The 17952-nt window shown below is 47.5% G+C and overlaps 2 protein-coding genes across 9 annotated transcripts in view; both read right to left on the reverse strand.

Moving 5' to 3' along the window:
• Positions 1 to 5594: 5594 nt before the first annotated feature.
• ZNF774 (zinc finger protein 774) overlaps positions 5595 to 17952 on the reverse strand; it is a 38790-nt gene continuing 26432 nt past the window's right edge. Inside the window, exons 1-6 of one of the 8 annotated variants that reach the window (XM_039257259.1) lie at positions 12654 to 13089; positions 12156 to 12272; positions 10351 to 10697; positions 10048 to 10170; positions 8607 to 8713; positions 5595 to 7011 (exon numbers count right to left, since the gene is read on the reverse strand). In XM_039257259.1, coding sequence (XP_039113190.1) covers positions 5771 to 7011; positions 8607 to 8713; positions 10048 to 10151 — 1452 coding nt within the window. In that variant the 5' untranslated portion in view covers positions 10152 to 10170; positions 10351 to 10697; positions 12156 to 12272; positions 12654 to 13089 and the 3' untranslated portion in view covers positions 5595 to 5770. Of the gene's footprint in view, positions 7012 to 8606; positions 8714 to 10047; positions 10171 to 10350; positions 10698 to 12155; positions 13090 to 17952 lie in introns of those variants that run through there. The other 7 variants (XM_039257250.1, XM_039257266.1, XM_039257238.1 and 4 more) reach the window with 7 other exon arrangements.
• WDR73 (WD repeat domain 73) overlaps positions 14689 to 17952 on the reverse strand; it is a 92437-nt gene continuing 89173 nt past the window's right edge. The window contains exon 13 of the mRNA XM_039257292.1: positions 14689 to 14920. The gene's annotated coding sequence lies outside the window, so the exon portion shown is untranslated. The remainder of the gene's footprint in view (positions 14921 to 17952) is intronic.

The raw sequence follows: 17952 nt of genomic DNA on the forward strand, positions 1-17952 counted from the left end.
GCCTGCTCAGTGATGACGACCAGCTATCATGACTTAGTGCGGACCAGGCCATGTGCTATAAACACTTTATATCGTGGATTGTGGCAATGCCTTCAGTTTCTCTGTCTGTAATGTAAATTACATACAGCTGTCAAATCAAACTTCCTCAGGTGCTGATGGTGCCTGGCCTCCACAGGACCATTAGCAACACTCCCTTCTCCAGAGAATAATATCTGAAATCCTCAAATTGGCAGCTAAGAGCTTTCCTGGGGTGACCCACACTTACCTGTCCACCTTCGTCTTGTGCTTTTATTTTTCCAGCACAGTGAGTTCCTTGCCTGTGAGTGGGCATCCATCCACCCCTCCATCCAGTAACTATTTATGGACCACCTACCACGCCAGGCACTCTTTTAGGTGCCGGGAATAGAAGTGTAAACAAGAGAAGTGGCTCCTTCCTATCGTGGAGTTTACCAGAACAATCAATAAATGAGAAGATACCAGACAGGTGTAAGGACTTTGAGGAAAATGAGAGAGAGCAATGGGGTAGTGAGAACGGGGAGAAGACTGACTAGATAAGGACAGTCAGGGAAAATCTCTGTGAGGAGGCGAATTTCAGGCGGAAAGCTGGTTGAGAAATAGGAATCTAAGCAACAATTTGGGCAAGGATCATTCTAGGCAAAGGGATCATCAGTTAAGACCAAGGCTCTAAAATGTGATCAAGGAACAGAGGAATGTGGGCAGGCAGAAGCACCGTGCGTGAGAAGGAAGGTGATATCAGAAGAGGCTGGGGGGGGTGGGGCGGGTAGTGTCAAACCAAGGGGGAGCCTTGTAGGTCTGGTTAGAGATTTGGGTCTTTATACTAAAAGCAATGGAAAGCTGTGGGTTTTAAGCAGATAGGCGATGTGATTAGATTTAGGATTTTATTTTATTTTTTGTGTTTTTTAGTTCGAGAGAGAGAGAGAGAGAGCAGAAAGAGAGCGAGAGAGAATCCCAAGCAGGCTCTGTGCTGACAGCACGCGGGGGCTCAAACCCATGAACTAGGTGATCAGGACCTGAGCCAAAATCAAGAGTCAGACGCTTAAACCAGCTGAACCACCCAGGCATTTTAAATAATCACTTTGGTTTGTAGTATATGTGCTGCTGAAGCGAGCACATCACTTTGGGTTTTAGAAGGAATTAGAGCAAAAACAAAATCAGGATGATCAGTAGGAGACTAAGGCAGGAATTCAGAAAAGAGAATGGTGGTCGTTTGGAGCTGAGAAGTGACAGTGCAGATGGGGGTCTGACATAGGTTTGAAAGCAATGGGAGAGGTCCAATTGGTACAGGTTGGTAATGACGTGGATTTTGAAGTGACGGAGGGAGGAGGCATGCACTGTGTGCAAGAAGCTATAGGCCCAGTAATAATAGGGTAGAAACACAGGGCAAATATGGAAGGTCAGCTACCTCAACTCTCACCCATAGTATTTAAGTATTCCTATTCACGGCTGTGTATGTGTGTGTGTGTGTTCGGCAGAGCCATAAACCAAATCACACGTTGCCCTTCAAGAGCTCACATATTACTGGGTAGACACATGTCTACAAATGGTACACAACATCAAAAACAAGGCACTAGAAAAAGACTTACTGTATGACAAGCCAGTGGTCTGTGTCTGCTAAACACTGTTAGGAGGAAGTAGAGACAGGAGAGGCCGGGGCCCACAGAGGTCTTTAGTTTGGAGGTAATGTGCTAACTACTGGCAGCAATGAGGTGTGTGGGGTTTTTGTTTATTTTTATGTATGCACTATGCCCAGCCCACTGTGGGGCTGGAACTCAAGATTAAGAGTTGCAAGTTCCACCCACTGGGCCAGCCAGGCACCCAGGGCAGTAACGGGGGCCTATTTCAAGACGGGGAAGAGGGCTGAGGAGTGGGAGGCAAGAAGGACCCTGGCCGTGGGCTACCTGCTCTTCCCCTCCGAGCATAAAGGAGCATATGCAGAAGAGCCTGTGCACCACAGCAGATGGCACTGGGGACTGTGAGAGCCCCAGGTGTGTGAAGTGCCAGAAGGATCTTTCTCTGATTTAACTGGTGGACGGAAGCCTAGAGTGATCAACTGACCTGTCCAAGGACGGTCGGCTAGTAAGTAACTGCATGCAAACCAGAAACTGGGTCTTGTGACCCCTGCTTCTGTGCCGCTTCGACATCCTGCCCCCATGTGTCATTTACAGACGGTGTGTACGAATCAGTTCTAGCTGGGTTCAGGGTTATGCTGCTTGTGTTTAATAATGCATCTTTTGTGTCCCTCTCAGTCCCTAATTGGCTGCCTCTCGTGGGATACCCTTCCAAGACACCTTCCGTTAACTCAGTGCAAAATCCTCAGAATGTCACTTCTGAGGGATGTCGTACTCAACTCTGCACATCTCATTCTACAGTCTACCCCTGGACAAAACACGCTACCCCTGGGAAGATGGTACCCCCGGGTTTCACATAAATTACCCCTTACCTCTGCTGGCCAGGCTTTCCCTCACTTCCCATCTCAATTTTACAGATTGCTGTTGTTTAACATATGGATCGTACTGGATTCAGTGTAGTACTTAAGTAGATAAAATAAGTGAAGGTGGTATAGTCTCATATTATAAAAGGGATGTAAATCGTTCCCTGCTAATAGGGGCGTGGCCTCTTCTGCTTCAGGCCAGGATAGTGACGGGAAGTATGAATTGGCAAGTCCATCCCTGACTAAGGAATCATTCAAGCATTCACTGAACTCTTTACACATTGTTTCACAGGGAACCAGACAAACTGGAGGGGAAGAAGCCTGGAAAAAAAAGCAAAGGAGTCCACTGGAAAGGGGAGATTTATGCATTTATAAATGTCATGTCAGAAACAGCCTGTCACGGGAGGAGCTACGAAATCTAGGGCATGGAGGCCGACATTTGGGCAGCGATATTTAAAGATTGAAGAAATTCTAATAAAACAGCGGCTATGCTGTTCCTATACAAACTAGGAAACCAGAGTTGAGAAGAGGGAGTTGTTTATAGAAGCATTCTAGCTAATAAATGAAGAAGGAATAAGTGATAGAAATAAACCTCACCACTTGACAAACCCAAATGAAATAAGGGCGTGTCAGATGGCTGCTAACCTCTGAGACAAAATAGCACTCATGTACCTCCTGGTAGAACACAAGATCACTTGGGAATATTCTTCCCCGCCCTCCCCTGCCCCCATCTGATCATGTTTACACATCCAAAGACCAATATTAGGAAAGTAGAGGCTAGAAGAACATATTAAAGGGCCCCAGAGGATGGAATCAGCAAAAACACGGAGTTGTGGGAGGCACAACGGGACAGAGAGGAAAAAAGGGGAGAACTTCAGATCAAGGCTTGCAAGGAACATACCACCCAATCGCTACAGAGAACTTATTTGGATTTTGATTCAAACAAACAAAATTTAAATAAAATGCAAACAACATAAGATAGTTAGGGACATGTGAACATTGACTGAAATATCTGACGATACTGTGAATCATTGTTAATTTTTTTTTTCAGTATTGTGGCTGCATTTAATAGAAGAGACACCTTCTAAAGCAGTGGTTTTCAAACACAGGCATGCATCACCATCGCCTGGAGGGCTTGTTAAAACAATACTGCCGAGTGCCAGCTCTAGATTTTCTGATTCAGCAGGTCTGGGGTAGGAGCTTGGAATGTGCATTTCTAGCAAGTTCCCAGGTGACAGTAACTCTACTGATCTGGGCTCACATTTTGAGAACCTCTGCACTGGATTAACCAGATTTTTTTTTTCCTGGTCAATTATCTAACTACTCTTTCAAAGAAAAAGCTTCTGTCATCAGCAGTTCTAGCCCCCTGAGTTACAGCACGCAGACCGCATTCCACACAATGGAAGAGAATGAACCCATGTTCCAAGGCTCATGTAATAATTTAGTCTGTATTGCCATAGGAAGGAAAGGAAGAAATTTCTTGGAAGGAAAATACCTTCGGCTCACCAGTTTTCCCTTAGAGTGCGAAATCCCGCTCCCTCCTGAGCCACCTGTGCCTGCCCTTGCCTTTCACTCTCACTCCGTGAGGATCAAGGACCCCCAGCACAGGATCCTAAAAAGCTCCCTGGAACTTAGGCTGCATCCTTCCATCATGTCCAAATTCAAAACAGTTTGATGCAGATAATATGGGGCGGCCAGTCCAACGTGTAGTGTCTCTGGGACACTAACAAATCTCAGAGCTGGTCTCTTCTACGTTGTCAGGGAGAAGACCCACAGCCAAATTCTGGGTCTGTGTCACCTAGGTGGCCCACGATGAGTTGCTTAGCATTTTTAGGCCTTAGGTTTTCAACAGGTAAAGAAAGAAGTCTGTTATGAGAGCAAATGGGACAGCTGGAGAAATATTAGCCAGAGTTCTTCGGAGGGAACACATTTGCAACAATACTAGAACACCGAACTTTAGAGATATTATTACTTTATAATTTAACAACAAAGTGCTTGTGTGTGTATGTGTGCATTAGATCCTCACAACAACCTTGTGAGGTAGGTAAGGTAGAGGCTGAGAGAAGGTAAAGTCTGGCAAAGTAAATGTCAGGGCCAGGACTCAAACACTTCACCTTCTCAATGAAGTCAGTGTTCTTTCCAACACACTGCCTTCCCTCAATTTACTTCAGTTAAATACAGGAATGTACTGGGACGCCTGGGTGGCTTAGTCGGTTAAGCGTCCGACTTTCGCTTAGGTCATGATCTCACGGTTCGTGGGTTCGAGCCCCGCGTCGGGCTCTGTGCTGGCTGCCAGCTCAGAGCCTGGAGCCTGTTTCAGTCTGTGACTCCCTCTCTCTCTGACCCTCCCCTGCTCACGCTGTCTCTCTCTCTCCTAGAAATAAATAAAACATTAAAAAAAAAAATACAGGAATGTACTAGTACATCAAATGAATGACTCTAAAAAAAAAAAATCAGGGAGTTGCATTAACTTAAAACTAACGGGCCAATGACCTGGGCGATTCAAAGACAGGAGTTGTTTCCTTCAGCTAAAGGCCAGGAAGGATCCCTGTAATATCTAACATCTCAGCGATTTTGCTTCCAGAGTTTTATAGTCCCCTTCCAGGTCCCTCTGGCTTGTTCACTGCAGGATATTTTCTACGCCTCAGATGACAGCAAACCTCCAGTGGGAGCACCTCATCCATGGCTGTACAAAGAGTTTCTGAAATTCTTTCAGCCTCTAAATCACAGGACCACAAACATCGTCTACAAGAATTCTGCCTTGTCATGGCAATGAGACATCTGGTGACTAATGTCTGCACAGCACTGGATTGGGAGAGTGATTTCTGTTTTATTAAATCTGTGTGTTCACACCCCAAATCCTATAGTGGCAATCTAATTTCTTGCAAGTTCTGGGCTTGTGGGGCTGCACTAACGGATTCCTTATTGAGTCATAAGGCTAATTAAGCGCAACCAACCTCATAGTGAGTGCCTTTTAAGGGCCAGTCATTATACGGTATTAAGGGCTTATAATAAGATCTCAAATATTAATCACTAATAGTGATAATGTGGCCACATTTATCTCACTTCTCTTTTACTTACCAAGCATCAACCGTCAAACTCACATTTCCCTAAGGTCAGTCAAAAACACTGAAGGAATGCCTTTTGTGTTCAGAATCTTATTTGGAGCCTATGGGTTTATCTCCGCCATTTAAGCACGGAAAAAGAGGACAGACCAGGGCCCAACCTGAGCCTCTGATGCCCAGGGTCAGGCTTTCTGTACATGGAGCACCTGGAGACCAGAGAAATGAAAATCTGGAAGGGGCAGCAGACCATTTCCTAGATCAGATGGGTGTTTTGATGGCATAAAAGGTGTGCTTTCTGACGGAAGCTCTTGTCACACCTACTACAGTGGAAAGGTTTTTCTCCTGTATGGGTTCTCTGGTGTGTGAGGAAATGCGAACGCTGATTGAAGGTTTTGCCGCACTCGGGACAGCGATAGGGCCTGTCTCCTAAGTGGATTCGTTGATGGGTAATGAAGTGGGAGCTCTGGTTGAAGCTCTTCCCGCACTCGCCACATTTGTAGGGTCTTTCCCCCGTGTGGATCCGTTGGTGCTTTATGAGGGCAGAGCTGTCGGCGAATCCCTTCCCGCAGCTGTCACACTTGAACGGCCTCTCACCTGTGTGCGTCCTCTGGTGCGTCACCAGGTGTGAGCTCTGACTGAAGCTTTTGTGGCAGCGAGGACAGCTGAAAGGCCTTTCCCCTGAGTGAGTACTCATGTGCGCCACAAAGTGAGAGCTGTCCCTGAAGCCCTTCCCACACTCCGCGCATTTAAAGGGCCGTTCTCCCGTGTGGGTGCGCCGGTGCTTCACCAGATCTGAGCTCTGGCTAAAACCCTCCCCACAGTCACCGCACCTGTAAGGTCTCACTCCTGTGTGGGTCCTCTGATGGGTGATGAAGTTTGAGCTTCGGCTAAAGCGTTTATGGCATTCGAGACACGTGTAGGGCTTCTCTCCTGTGTGGGTTCTTTGGTGCATCATGAGGTGTGGCTTCCGCCCAAAAGCCTTCCCGCACTCAGGGCACTCATAGGGTCTCTCGCCTGTGTGGGTTCTCTGGTGCTTGATGAGCGTAGAGCTGTCGCTGAATTTTTTCTCACAGCCGCTGCACTGATAAGGTTTCTCTCCTGTGTGCGTTCTGCGGTGGGTGACAAGGTCTGAACTCTGTTTGAAGCCTTTCCCACACTCGATGCATTTATAAGGCCTCTCACCTGTGTGGGTTCTCAGGTGTCTTATGAGATAGGAGCTCTGGTTAAAGCTTTTCCCGCATTCTGAGCACACAGGCCTCTTTCCTGCATAGCCATCCAGGTGCTCGTTTAAATCTTTCTCTTGTGGAAAGGACCCGGGCTGGCCCTCTCCTGGGCGGGTCCCATGTTCCCCTTCCAACTCAAGGTCCCTCTTCCAGTTTTCTCCCCAACTAGGAGTATGAGAAATATCCTTACTGGCCCTTTCTGAGGATGTTCCACATTGTTCTGCTATTTCTGAAATGTCCCGGTTGAGTTTTGTCACCTGGTTCTCAAAGTCTGAAAAATTAACAAAAGTTAACCAGTGATTGGGAAAAACCTCAGGAAGCAGTAAGGAAGACTGACATTAGTGGTTTTGCAGCAGACTGCACTTAATTTGACTACTCTGATTTTAAACCTTGTGAAAAGTTTTAGTTTTTTATTTTTTAAAAGATTTTATGTTATTTTTATAGTACAGGATAGCACATCCCATCTATTTGATCATATCTATGTTATACAGCCACTTTTACTGCTGTAAAGATTTTATTTTTAAGTAGTCTCTGTACCCAATGTGGGGCTTGAACTCACAACCCCCAGATCAAGAGTCATATGCTCTACTGACTAAGCCAGCCAGATGCAATTATTTATCAAGCTTACAAAATTTAAATTCCTAAGCTCTTTTCATTTTAAGATAAATTAAAATTTTTTTAATGTTTTATTTATTTCTGAGATAGAGAGGGAGAGACAGCATGAGCAGGGGAGGGTCAGAGAGAGAGGGAGATACAGAAACCGAAACAGGCTCCAGGCTCTGAGCTGGCTGTCAGCATAGAGCCCGATGTGGGGCTTGAACCCATGAACTGTGAGATCGTGACCTGAGCTGAAGTTGGACGCTTAACTGACTGAGCCACCCAGGCGCCCCTAAGATGATTTTTTTTTTAATGGTTATTTTTGAGGGAGAGAGACAGAGTGTGAGCAGGGGAGGGGCAGAGAGAGAGGGAGACACAGAATTCCAAGCAGGCTCCAGGTTCTGAGCTGTCAGCAGCTGACGTGGGGCTCAGACTCACGAGCTGTGAGATCATGACCTGAGCCTTGAGATCATGATGTGAGCCAAAGTTGGACACTTAACAGATTGAGGTACCCAGGTGCCCCTTAAGATGAATCTTGAAGTAACCTTGATGTCCTTCAAGAGTATTTACCACATATTGTCCAAATTGAGCAACTCCTTTCAAAGATGTTATGGTATAGACAAAAGTGAAATGCTTATTTAAAATGAAGACTTTAGGGGCACCTGTGTGGCTCAGTCGGTTAAACATGGTTTCGGGCTCAGGTCATGATCTCACGGTTTGTGAGTTTGAGTCCTGCACTGAGCTCTGACAGATCTGTCTCTCTCTCCCTGTCTCCCAAAACAAACAAACAAATAAACAAACTTACAAATTTTTTTTAAAAAAGTGAAGACTTTAGGGGTACCTGGCTGGCTCCATCAATAGAGCCTGTGATTCTTGATCTTGGGGTTGTGAGTTCAAATTCCATGTTGAGCACAGAGTTTACTTAAAAAAATAAAAATAAAATGAAGGGACTTCAGCTCAGGTCATGATCTCGTGGTTCGTGAGTTCAAGCCCAACATCCAGCTCGCTGCTGTCAGCGCAGAGCCTACTTTGGATCCTCTGTCCACCCCTCTCTACTCCTCCCCCACTCACACTCTCTCAAAAATGAACTTTTTTAATTAAAAAAAAAAAGAAATGAAGATTTTATTTGGTCAGTTACTGGCTGCCCAAGAAGTCAAATTTAAACTTCTAACAGTGAGAATAAAAGTCTACGATAGCATTCCAAATTCTTTATCCAAACAAGGGCTGAAATGCTAGATTTCCTCCCACCAGATAATATTCACATCTCACCTGTGTGACTTTCCCTTAGGATCCCTCTTGCCTCGAAATTCTGGAGTGGTAGCACCCACGGCTCTTCTTTCTGCTCCAGCTGGGAGATCACACTCGGTCTGGAAATCCTATACAGGAAGGTGAAGAGAGATGTTCATCTGAACCAATCATACAAAGCCTGACCAAAAGACAAGCCCTCCTTCTTCCCTAAGCAGAGGAGAACACTCAGGGAGATGCTAATGTGTGTTTGGTCTCATTGAAATAATGAGATGAAATAATAAAACAGATGATCTCCCGAAGAGGCTGAGAAAAAAGCCCCTTTCCTCCCATTAAAAACACACACATACACATGCGCGCGCACACACACACACAGACACACAACAGACTTGGGTGACAGAAACTCTAGAGTGAGCACAATAATTCATCTCTGAAGGTACAAGGCTAAACTCACAGAGAGAGATAATTTGATCAGAAACAACACTGCCATGACCTCACCCTTAGAAAGAATCAAGGAAGTTGACCATAGTGCTGGGCTTTAAACATTTCCCAGAAGGGCAACTGTAGATACAACCATGAGAAAAAGACAAACACTTGCAAAAAACAAAAAACAAAAAAAAATGGGCAAAGGTCATAAATAGGCAATTCACACACAGACACATAAATACAAGCAGCCTATAAATATATGAAAAATTTTTAACCTTTACCATTAACCAGAAAAATTATGATACATGACCTGAGCCAAAGTCAGATGCTTAACTGGCTGAGCCACCTAGGTGCCCTGAGTGTATATTACTTTTGAAGTAAAGCAAGGAGAAGGGGTAAGCATAGTATTTTAGAAAGAGCACTGGAGGTTTGGGTTCGTTTAAAATTTTTTTAACGTTCTATTTTTTAATAGAGAGAGACAAAGAGAGAGAGTGTGAGCAGCGGAGGGGCAGAGAGAGAAAAGGAGACAGAGAATCCAAAGCAGGCTCCAGGCTCTGAAATGTCAGCACAGAGCCGGATGCAGGGTTTGAACCCACAAACCGTGAGGTCAAGACCTGAGCTGAAGTCCGACGCTTAACGGATTGAGCCACCCAGGTGGCCCTGCTTGTTTTTTTAAGTGACAGGAAGAAACAGCTCCTCCTTTGCCACAAAGACCTGGGTTGGACTCCTCACCTCTGCCACTTAACTTGGAGTCTCAATGTCCTGAACTAGAAGAGAGGGTTGATGACACTTACGTCAAATGGTTATGGTGAGATATTAATGAGACAATACATCTCAAAGATAATCCGCAAATCATAAAGTGCCATAAAAATGGAAGTCATTTAAAAAAAAAAAAGGAAGTTATTCTTTTTCTGCCAGGGAGGTGACAATTCCTCGCAGAGACCTGTAGCTCTGAGAGACCAGTGTCCCTAAAGACCCTCAGACCTGGGCCCTCTCACATTACCTAAGTCTTAAATCTAAAGGACAGCAGCATCCTTACCGGTGGAGAGCCCATTCTTCTAAGTGGGCTGGGTGGCAATCCGGAAGAGCATTCTCCAAGCAGGGTCCAGGGCACCCATTCTTCCCTGAAGTCCCCAGCCACATCACTGAGAGTCATCAGTTCCTAAAGCAAGAGAACTCAGGATGCACCAGAAGCTCTCTGGGGAGTCTAACCATTGTCTCAAAACCAAAAGACAGCCTCAGTGCCCCCAGTATGCCCAAAGACACTCCCGTCCCACCCCTCCCCTGGACTAGAGTCGTTCTGAGATAAATTCTGTCAACCACAGAGGGTTGCTTTTCTTACCCTGTTTTTACATTAGCCTTCCCTCGGCCAATATTCACATCACAAAGTCAAGCCCAGAGCTCCCAAACACGTCTACAAGAAACATTAACCTTTTGAGGAACACATTGTCTATGATGGACAAGATAAACAAAGAAGAGAGTGTACAGTGGGGGGGGGGGGAGGCGGAGGTTGGGAGACTTGATTTTGCAAAAAGCTCTCCGGCTACATCTTCCTGGGCAAGCGAGGAAATTGTGGACTTGCTTATACTCACATCAGTTATGAGAACTGCTGACTTTTCCCGGTTTGTCGATTTGGTGTCAACCTCAAGGAACGGATTATGCAGAACCTGAGAAGTTCTGGGTACCATTCTATTTCAAGGGTTAATGAAAGCAGAAGGGAGATTTATTTATTTATTTATTTATTTTAATGTTTATTTCTTTTTGAGATAGAGAGAGACAGAGCATGAGCGGGATAGGGGCAGAGAGAGAGAGGGAGACACAGAATCTGAAACAGGCTCCAGGCTCTGAGCTGTCAGCACATAGCCCGATGCGGGGCTTGAACCCACAAAGCGTGAGATCATGACCTGAACTGAAGTCGGAAGCTTAATCGACTAAGCCACCCAGGTGCCCCAGAAAGGATTTTTTTTAAAAACATGGATAAGCTGTGAAATTTAATGAAGACAAGCACAAAGCAAAACCCCAAGGGGCTTGAAAACTACCATTACCACATTGGTAAAATGGATAGCAGTATCAAGAAATGATTATTTGGGAGGAGATGGTCAGCTTACTGGACGGATCAGTCATTTACTCAGTAACGTGTTGTAAAAGGGAGTAGGAGTCTCAAAGAAATAGAATGTTTTTTGTGGGTTTTTTTTTTTTTTTTGAGGGAGGGAGGGGTGGCTTAAAGAGTTTCCAATAGAAAAAACACAAGTCAGCCAGCTGAATCTGCTACAAAAAATTCTACGAGTGGTGGATGGACCAGCCTGGAGTGATCAAGCTTTCTTCTTTCTTGTCTTTTGTGACACCAGTCGAAGCACCTGGGTACCGTAGGCTACACCCGCACTTCTCTGGAAACATCTATGCATTTACACACATTGCTATCGGTCATCCATAAAGTACTGGGTTTTTAAAGACCTGAAAACCGTAGGGATACCTTTCATCCCTCTGCATTAAAACCTTAACAAGCGAAAAAATGTCATCAGGAGGGAAAACACTATAAAGTTTTGAGTATACATTTTATTTCTGCATCCGTTAGGAGACACAACTGCAGGGCCCACTTGCAGGGGACGGCGGGACTGAAGGAGGGAGAGTTCACGGCCACGGTCACGGAAACCGTGTTTCCCACCGCGTCTCCCGCTCCTCGCCCCCCGCCCCCTACCCCGTCTCGCGCTCCTCGCCCCCCACCCCAGGCGACCCCGCAGGCCCTGGAGCGCCCGGGTGCTGTGACTCAGGGCCATCGTGAGCGGTTTGTCCGCCGGGTTTATTAATAGGGACATGACCGCACGGGTGGGGCGGACACTCGTCCCCCACCCCCCTCGCGGTGCCGCAGGCCCTAATCAGGGCGCCGCGGTCACAGGGTCACGAGGCTAAGCTGAAGCCCGGGGACCACCGCCGAGGAGCAGGGAAATGGGTCGGGAGGATGGGGTGTCCCGACGACGGCACCGAAAGCCGCAGCCACCTCTCCCCACGCCTCAGCGAAACCCGCGGGCTCCGAAAGGCGAGCGCGGGGACCTGCCAGGGGCCACAGCGCGGCGGCGGGCGAGTCCCCTCCACGCCCCTCAGCAGCCCCCGGGCTACTGCCGCCGTCTCCTTCCCCGCGTCACTCACCGGCCCGGCCCGGCCGGGGATGGAGCAGGAAGTGAGAGGCCTCCACCGCCGAGCCGCACCCGGCCCACAAAGCCCCAGGCGGTCCCTCCTCGAACCCGACCGGCATTCGTGACAAGGCTGTGGGGACACAGGTGGGACTCTGGGCTCGAGCGCCCGCAGCCGGAAAACACCGCCCCCGTTTCATTACCATTGGCTACTCAGTGTCGGCGACCAGAAGCCCTGTCCGTTCATAGGTTGGCGGAGCTTTCGATCACCGCGCGGCCTTCTGGGAAATGTAGTTCCGAACAAGACCGCCTCAAAGGACTCGGATTCCCGGGATGCCCAGGTCCCAGCGGTGGCAATCGCTAAACCCAGTTCTCCCTACCGCAGGAACTGCTTCTCCCGAGTTGGGGGTGGGGGGGGGGGAGGGAGTGGGGGTCCGGAGACTGTACACCCGGAGAGGGGTCTGCAGATGCGAACCACCTGGCCTCCCTTGAGCGCCGCGGAGCAGCCTTGTACCAACGGCGGCGTCTCCCGCGCTCTGGCACCTCGCCCTTGCCGAACGCGGGGCAGCTCATCACCGTGGCCTTGTGGATCCTCCTAGGCCGGGTCCCCCATCCTGGGGGGGGGGCGTGGGGGGCGGAGGTGTCTGCCACCAGCCGATTCCAGGGCAACTCAGGCTGTGCATTAAGAAACCCCAAGCAGAAGCCTTTAGCGGAAAACAGACGTTCTGACCCCTCCCATCAGCATCCCAAGTCCCTCTCCATTGGTTACCTCGCCTGTTAATGGCCAGAGGAGGCTGGCCTGGGTGTCTTATCGCCTAGGAAACGTGGACTGGCTTCCAAAGCGTGGAGGCTCCCGGGCCTCATGTGAGAACCAGTGTTGCCTCGGGGCAAGCCTCCACCCAAAAAAATAATAGAAGCCTTTCTTTCTTTACCGTGAAGAAAATGCACCTGACCACCTATTTGTGGATTCATTCGGTGCAATTAAACACACACACACACACACACACACACACACACACACATCCCAGAACATTTTGGGGCACCTGGGTGGTTCCAGTAGGGTTAAGCATCTGACTTCGGCTCAGGTCATGATCTTATGGTCAGTGAGTTCGAGCCCCATATCGGGCTCTACGTCGACAGCTCAGAGCCTGGAGCCTGCTTCGGATTCTGTGTGTCCCTCGCTCTGCCCCTCCTCGACTCATGCTCTGGTCTGTCTCTCTCAAAAATAAATAATAAACATTAAAAAAAATAATTTTAAAAAAGAACATTTTGTGGTGGACTGTAAAATGCTTAGAATTACCAGCTCAAGGGCTAATGTGAAAGACTCCTTCAGTGCTAGTTCAATCATTCCTTTAACGTGTACGGTGCACCTTCCAACAAATATTCACTAGGAATGTTCTACATTCCAGATTGTTCTGAGCACTGTGGTTACCCATAGGAATCACATGTGACCATTGCTTTCCTGAAGCTCACAGGCCAACAGAGGAGAGAAACCATAGAAGATACACTGAAATGCCAAATAATATTTTCCTTTTTTTTTTCCATATAGCTACTGCATCTCAATTGTTCTGCTATAGAATTGTAGTCATCTGGAAGATAACCACAATAGCATTTTGGGGAATTCTGTCCACTGTAAACAAATGTCTGGTTTTGCTCAGCAGATATATTTTAGTTAAATGGAAATGGGAGGAACTGAAATCTCATGGGAACCCAGAAACAGCAAGAAACACCCTAGAAACCTACGGAATGCCCGGCCTCCTATAACCGGAACGTATTTCAGGACCTGGATAATCAGAGGTATCGCCAGGCCCCTCAGGAGTCTTTCTGGTATTCTGCCATCAGGAAGTTTCCATGGCTCTTTAATCAATCATCAGGAGGTATGGAAGGCAGCTAAGAGTCACTGCATCTGGCTGATGGCTTTCCCTTGCCTCCGTCTCTGGCCTCATTCCTTCTGCCCCAGCCTTGCTCTCTCAGCATTTTATTCATCTTTAAAAAAATTTTTTTAACATTTATTTATTTTTGAGAGAGACAGACAGAATGCGAGCAAGGGAGGGGCAGAGAGAGAGAGAGAGATGGAGACTCAGAATCCAAAGCAAGCTCTAGGCTCTGAGTTGTTGGCACAGAGCCGGACGCGGGGCTTGAACTCATAGACCACGAGATTATGACCCGAGGCACAGTCAGAGGGTTAACTGACTGAGCCACCCAGGCACCCCATCATTTTATTTATCATTATCAGATGTCTGGGGAGAAGGGAGGAGCAGCTTGGTCTCATGAGAAAAGCAGCCAGTAGAGAAATGAGGCCATGTACCCCAAGTGGCTACGTACAGAAGACCCGTGACCTATTAGGATTTGGGTGCTCTACAGGTGTGGCAGAGAGGGGATGGAGGAGGGGAAGGAAGCTGAGAAGACATCATGGAGGATGAAAAGGGTTTTACTTTTTTATTTTTTAGGATCTTTATGAAAAGTGAGTTTTAGCAGGTGGTATAACTCCCTCTAAGAGAGGGAGTATATTATCTATTGGTGCATAACAAATTGTCCCTCAAACTTTGTGGGTTACAACAGCATTTATTATGGTTTCTATGGCTCAGGAATCCAAGCAGTTTGGCTGGGTGTCTCTAATTGAGTCTCTCATGAGGCTGCATCCAGGTGCTGGCTGGGGCTGCAGATAATCTGAAGGCCTGACTGGGGCCGGACGATCCAAGCTCACACATACACAGGCTGCCTCCCCACACATAGGCCTCTCCTCACAACATGGCAGCCAGTTTCCCCAGAATGAGCAATCTGAGAAAAAGAAGCAGAAGCTCACTGGGGCGCCTGGGTGGCTTAGTCGGTTAAGCGTCCGACTTTCGCTTAGGTCATGACCTTGCGGTTCGTGGGTTCGAGCCCCGCGTCGGGCTCTGCGCTGACTGCCAGCTCAGAGCCTGGAGCCTGTTTCAGAGTCTGTGTCTCCCTCTCTCTCTGACCCTCCCCTGCTCATGCTGTGTCTCTCTCTCTCTCNGCCTGTTTCAGAGTCTGTGTCTCCCTCTCTCTCTGACCCTCCCCTGCTCATGCTGTGTCTCTCTCTCTCTCCTAGAAATAAAAAAAAAAAAAAAAAAAAAAAGAAGCTCACCTATTCTTGGAAGTGATATACCATCCCTTCTGTCATATGCTTTTGATCATGGAGACCAACTCTGGTACGGTGTGGGACAAGGACATGAACACTAGAAAGCATGCATCAGTGGGCCACCTCGGAGACCAGCTACCACAGGACTAAAGTAGACTTGAGGACATTTTACTTGTGACATACTCTATCAAACTCTTGTGACACCTCTTTAAGAAAACTTGTGGTAGAGATCTATACGTATGGGGAAGCAGGAATGAACAGTCACAATGTACACAGTATGACCCAGATGTACTAAATAATGTTTTTTTAATTTTAGAGAGAGTGTGTGTGTATTTTAGAGCAGGGGAGAGGGGAGAGAGAGAGAGAATCCCAAGCAGGTTCCCAAGGCGGGACTCCATCCCACAACCCAGGGATCATGACCTGAGCCAAAATCAAGAGTTGGACACTCAACTGACTGAGGCACCCAGGCGCCCTTGTACAATTTTTTTTTTTTAAAGTCTCCATGATTGAACTAAGATTCCTCAGGAGATTCTCATTACTGGGCAGTTCTTCAGCTTACTGGTTAAAAATAACATTCTCTTTGGGGTTTAAAATAGTCAAATTGGGGTAAATCGTGGTCAGTTTAAAGTTCAAACTCCATATGAAAGCTGTCTCTCTCCCCCAATGGTCTCCTCTCCGCTTACTCATTCCCAAGATGTTATCGGGGGCTAGGGGGTGCCGGGGGGGACCCCAGTTCTCCAGCTGACCTCCGCTGACTCCTGCTTGCTCCACGTGCAGCTCACCCCACCAGATCTCTATTGGCCTCTCTACGCATTTCATCGCCACTGACCCGTCCAAGCCCGGGGGCCTGTTCTCTGTGGTGCCTGCTTAGGCTGCTGCCCTGAAGTCTTGGCAATGGGTCTTCAGCCCCACAGTGGCCCTTTGGGAGGCTTCCTGGCTCTCAGTTTCAGCCTCTCCCATTACCCTCACTGGGAGCACCTGGAGATTCCTGACACCCTCCATGCTACACAGCATAAGCCTTGGGGTGCTATTCTGACCCTCATTCTGCCCGATTCATTTACGGCTGCCATTTCCACCCTACCGTGACTGTGTCATGTTGACTCAGGGATGCTCTATGGGTCCGTTTCCTCTGATAGTTCAAAAAAAGAAACAAGCTGCAATTTCTTTCAGGTTTTTTTTTAATAGCTAGGTTTCCTTCATTAAAAGAAATTGTTAATGTTTATTTATTTTTGAGAAAGTGTGGGAGGGGCAGAGAGAGAGGGGGACAAAGGATCCAAAGCAGGCTCCAGGTTGACAGCTGAGAGCCCGATGCTGGGCTCGAACTCATGAATTGTGAGATCATCACCTGAGCTGAAGTCGGATGCTCAACCAACTGAGCCACCTAGGTGCTCCGTTTCCCTTTCAGTTTCCCTTTCAACCTCTTTGGGGTTCTTATCATCACTTTCTCACTTCTCTTCCCACTGGTGATAAACTTCCTGGCCTCCTTTTAACGGTGGGAGGCTGCATGGAAGCCCCTCTCTAAGGAACTGTGCTTGCTGTAAGAGGAACCTGACTACTGTGGTTTGGCCTAATCAGGGGCTATTTTTCTCAGGTATCAAGAAGCCTGGAAAGTAGCGCTGGGAGGCCATCAAGGACTCAGATGACCTCTGTCTCTCTGCTCTGCCAACCTTACTGTGAGGTTTTTGTCTTGGTCACTTCTAGTCATCATGTCCGGGTTCTGGAATAGGATGTCGTTCCACCATTAAATGCTATCACCACTGAAATCATGTAGGACATGGAATAATGAAAGATGTAAAAAAAAAAATGTGGCAAAACAGGTGCATCAAGTATGATCCCACTTGTATGTGGTGAATATTTGTCATTTGTCTACTAGCTCACTGGTACTGAGTACTACGAGAAAGAGCACCCGATCTTGAGGAAACAGCACTCATGGTTCAGATGCAAGCTGGCATCTTCTTACATGACCCTCCCTCTGTCACAAGGTTTGATTTAGAAGTGGGTACTTGAGGGACACCTGGATGGCTCAGTCGGTTAAGTGTCCGACTCTTGATTTTGGCTCATGAGCTCGTCGTCTGTGGGACCGAGTGCCATGCTGGGCTCTGTGCTGACATCACAGAGCCTGTTTGGGATCCTCTCTCTCCCTGTCTCTCTCTGTCTCTCCCCTGCTTGCACTCTCTCCCTCTCTCTCTCTCAAAACAAATAAATAAACGTTACACAATATATATTAACCAAAAGAAGTGGCTACTTGACTCAGGTGGCCAGTCACAGCCCTGTGCCACCTTGTGATGACAATTTGTCAGTGAGTATGCTGGTATCTCGAGCAGAGCCTGTCAGGGACCTTCCCTGGCACCTCTTAATCTGGAACCAAAGGAAAAAGACCTCTTCCTCCCTACAGGTGAAGATGGCGGGACGGGAGGCAATGGGAATGGGCCGCCATGTTTCCCAGCGGCTGACCTGCAGTCTAAGTGCATGAACGGACCGCAGTGAGCTGGACGCACAGAGCAAAGTCCTGAGAGCCTTCGAGTCTTCGGTCACAGAGGCCAGAAATAACCCTGACTTTTCCTTAAGTTTGTTTTGTGAGTCAATAAACATTCCTTTCTTGCCTAAGCTAATTTGAATGGTAAAGTTCAGGCACTCGAAACAAAAATTCCCCAATAATCGAAATTTTAAAATTCCCCAATAATGCACCATTTCCGTTTAAAAAAATCCA

Source organism: Hyaena hyaena, unplaced genomic scaffold (genome assembly GCF_003009895.1).
Source record: "Hyaena hyaena isolate Hyena2069 unplaced genomic scaffold, ASM300989v1 scaffold_13, whole genome shotgun sequence".
NCBI lineage: Eukaryota > Metazoa > Chordata > Mammalia > Carnivora > Hyaenidae > Hyaena > Hyaena hyaena.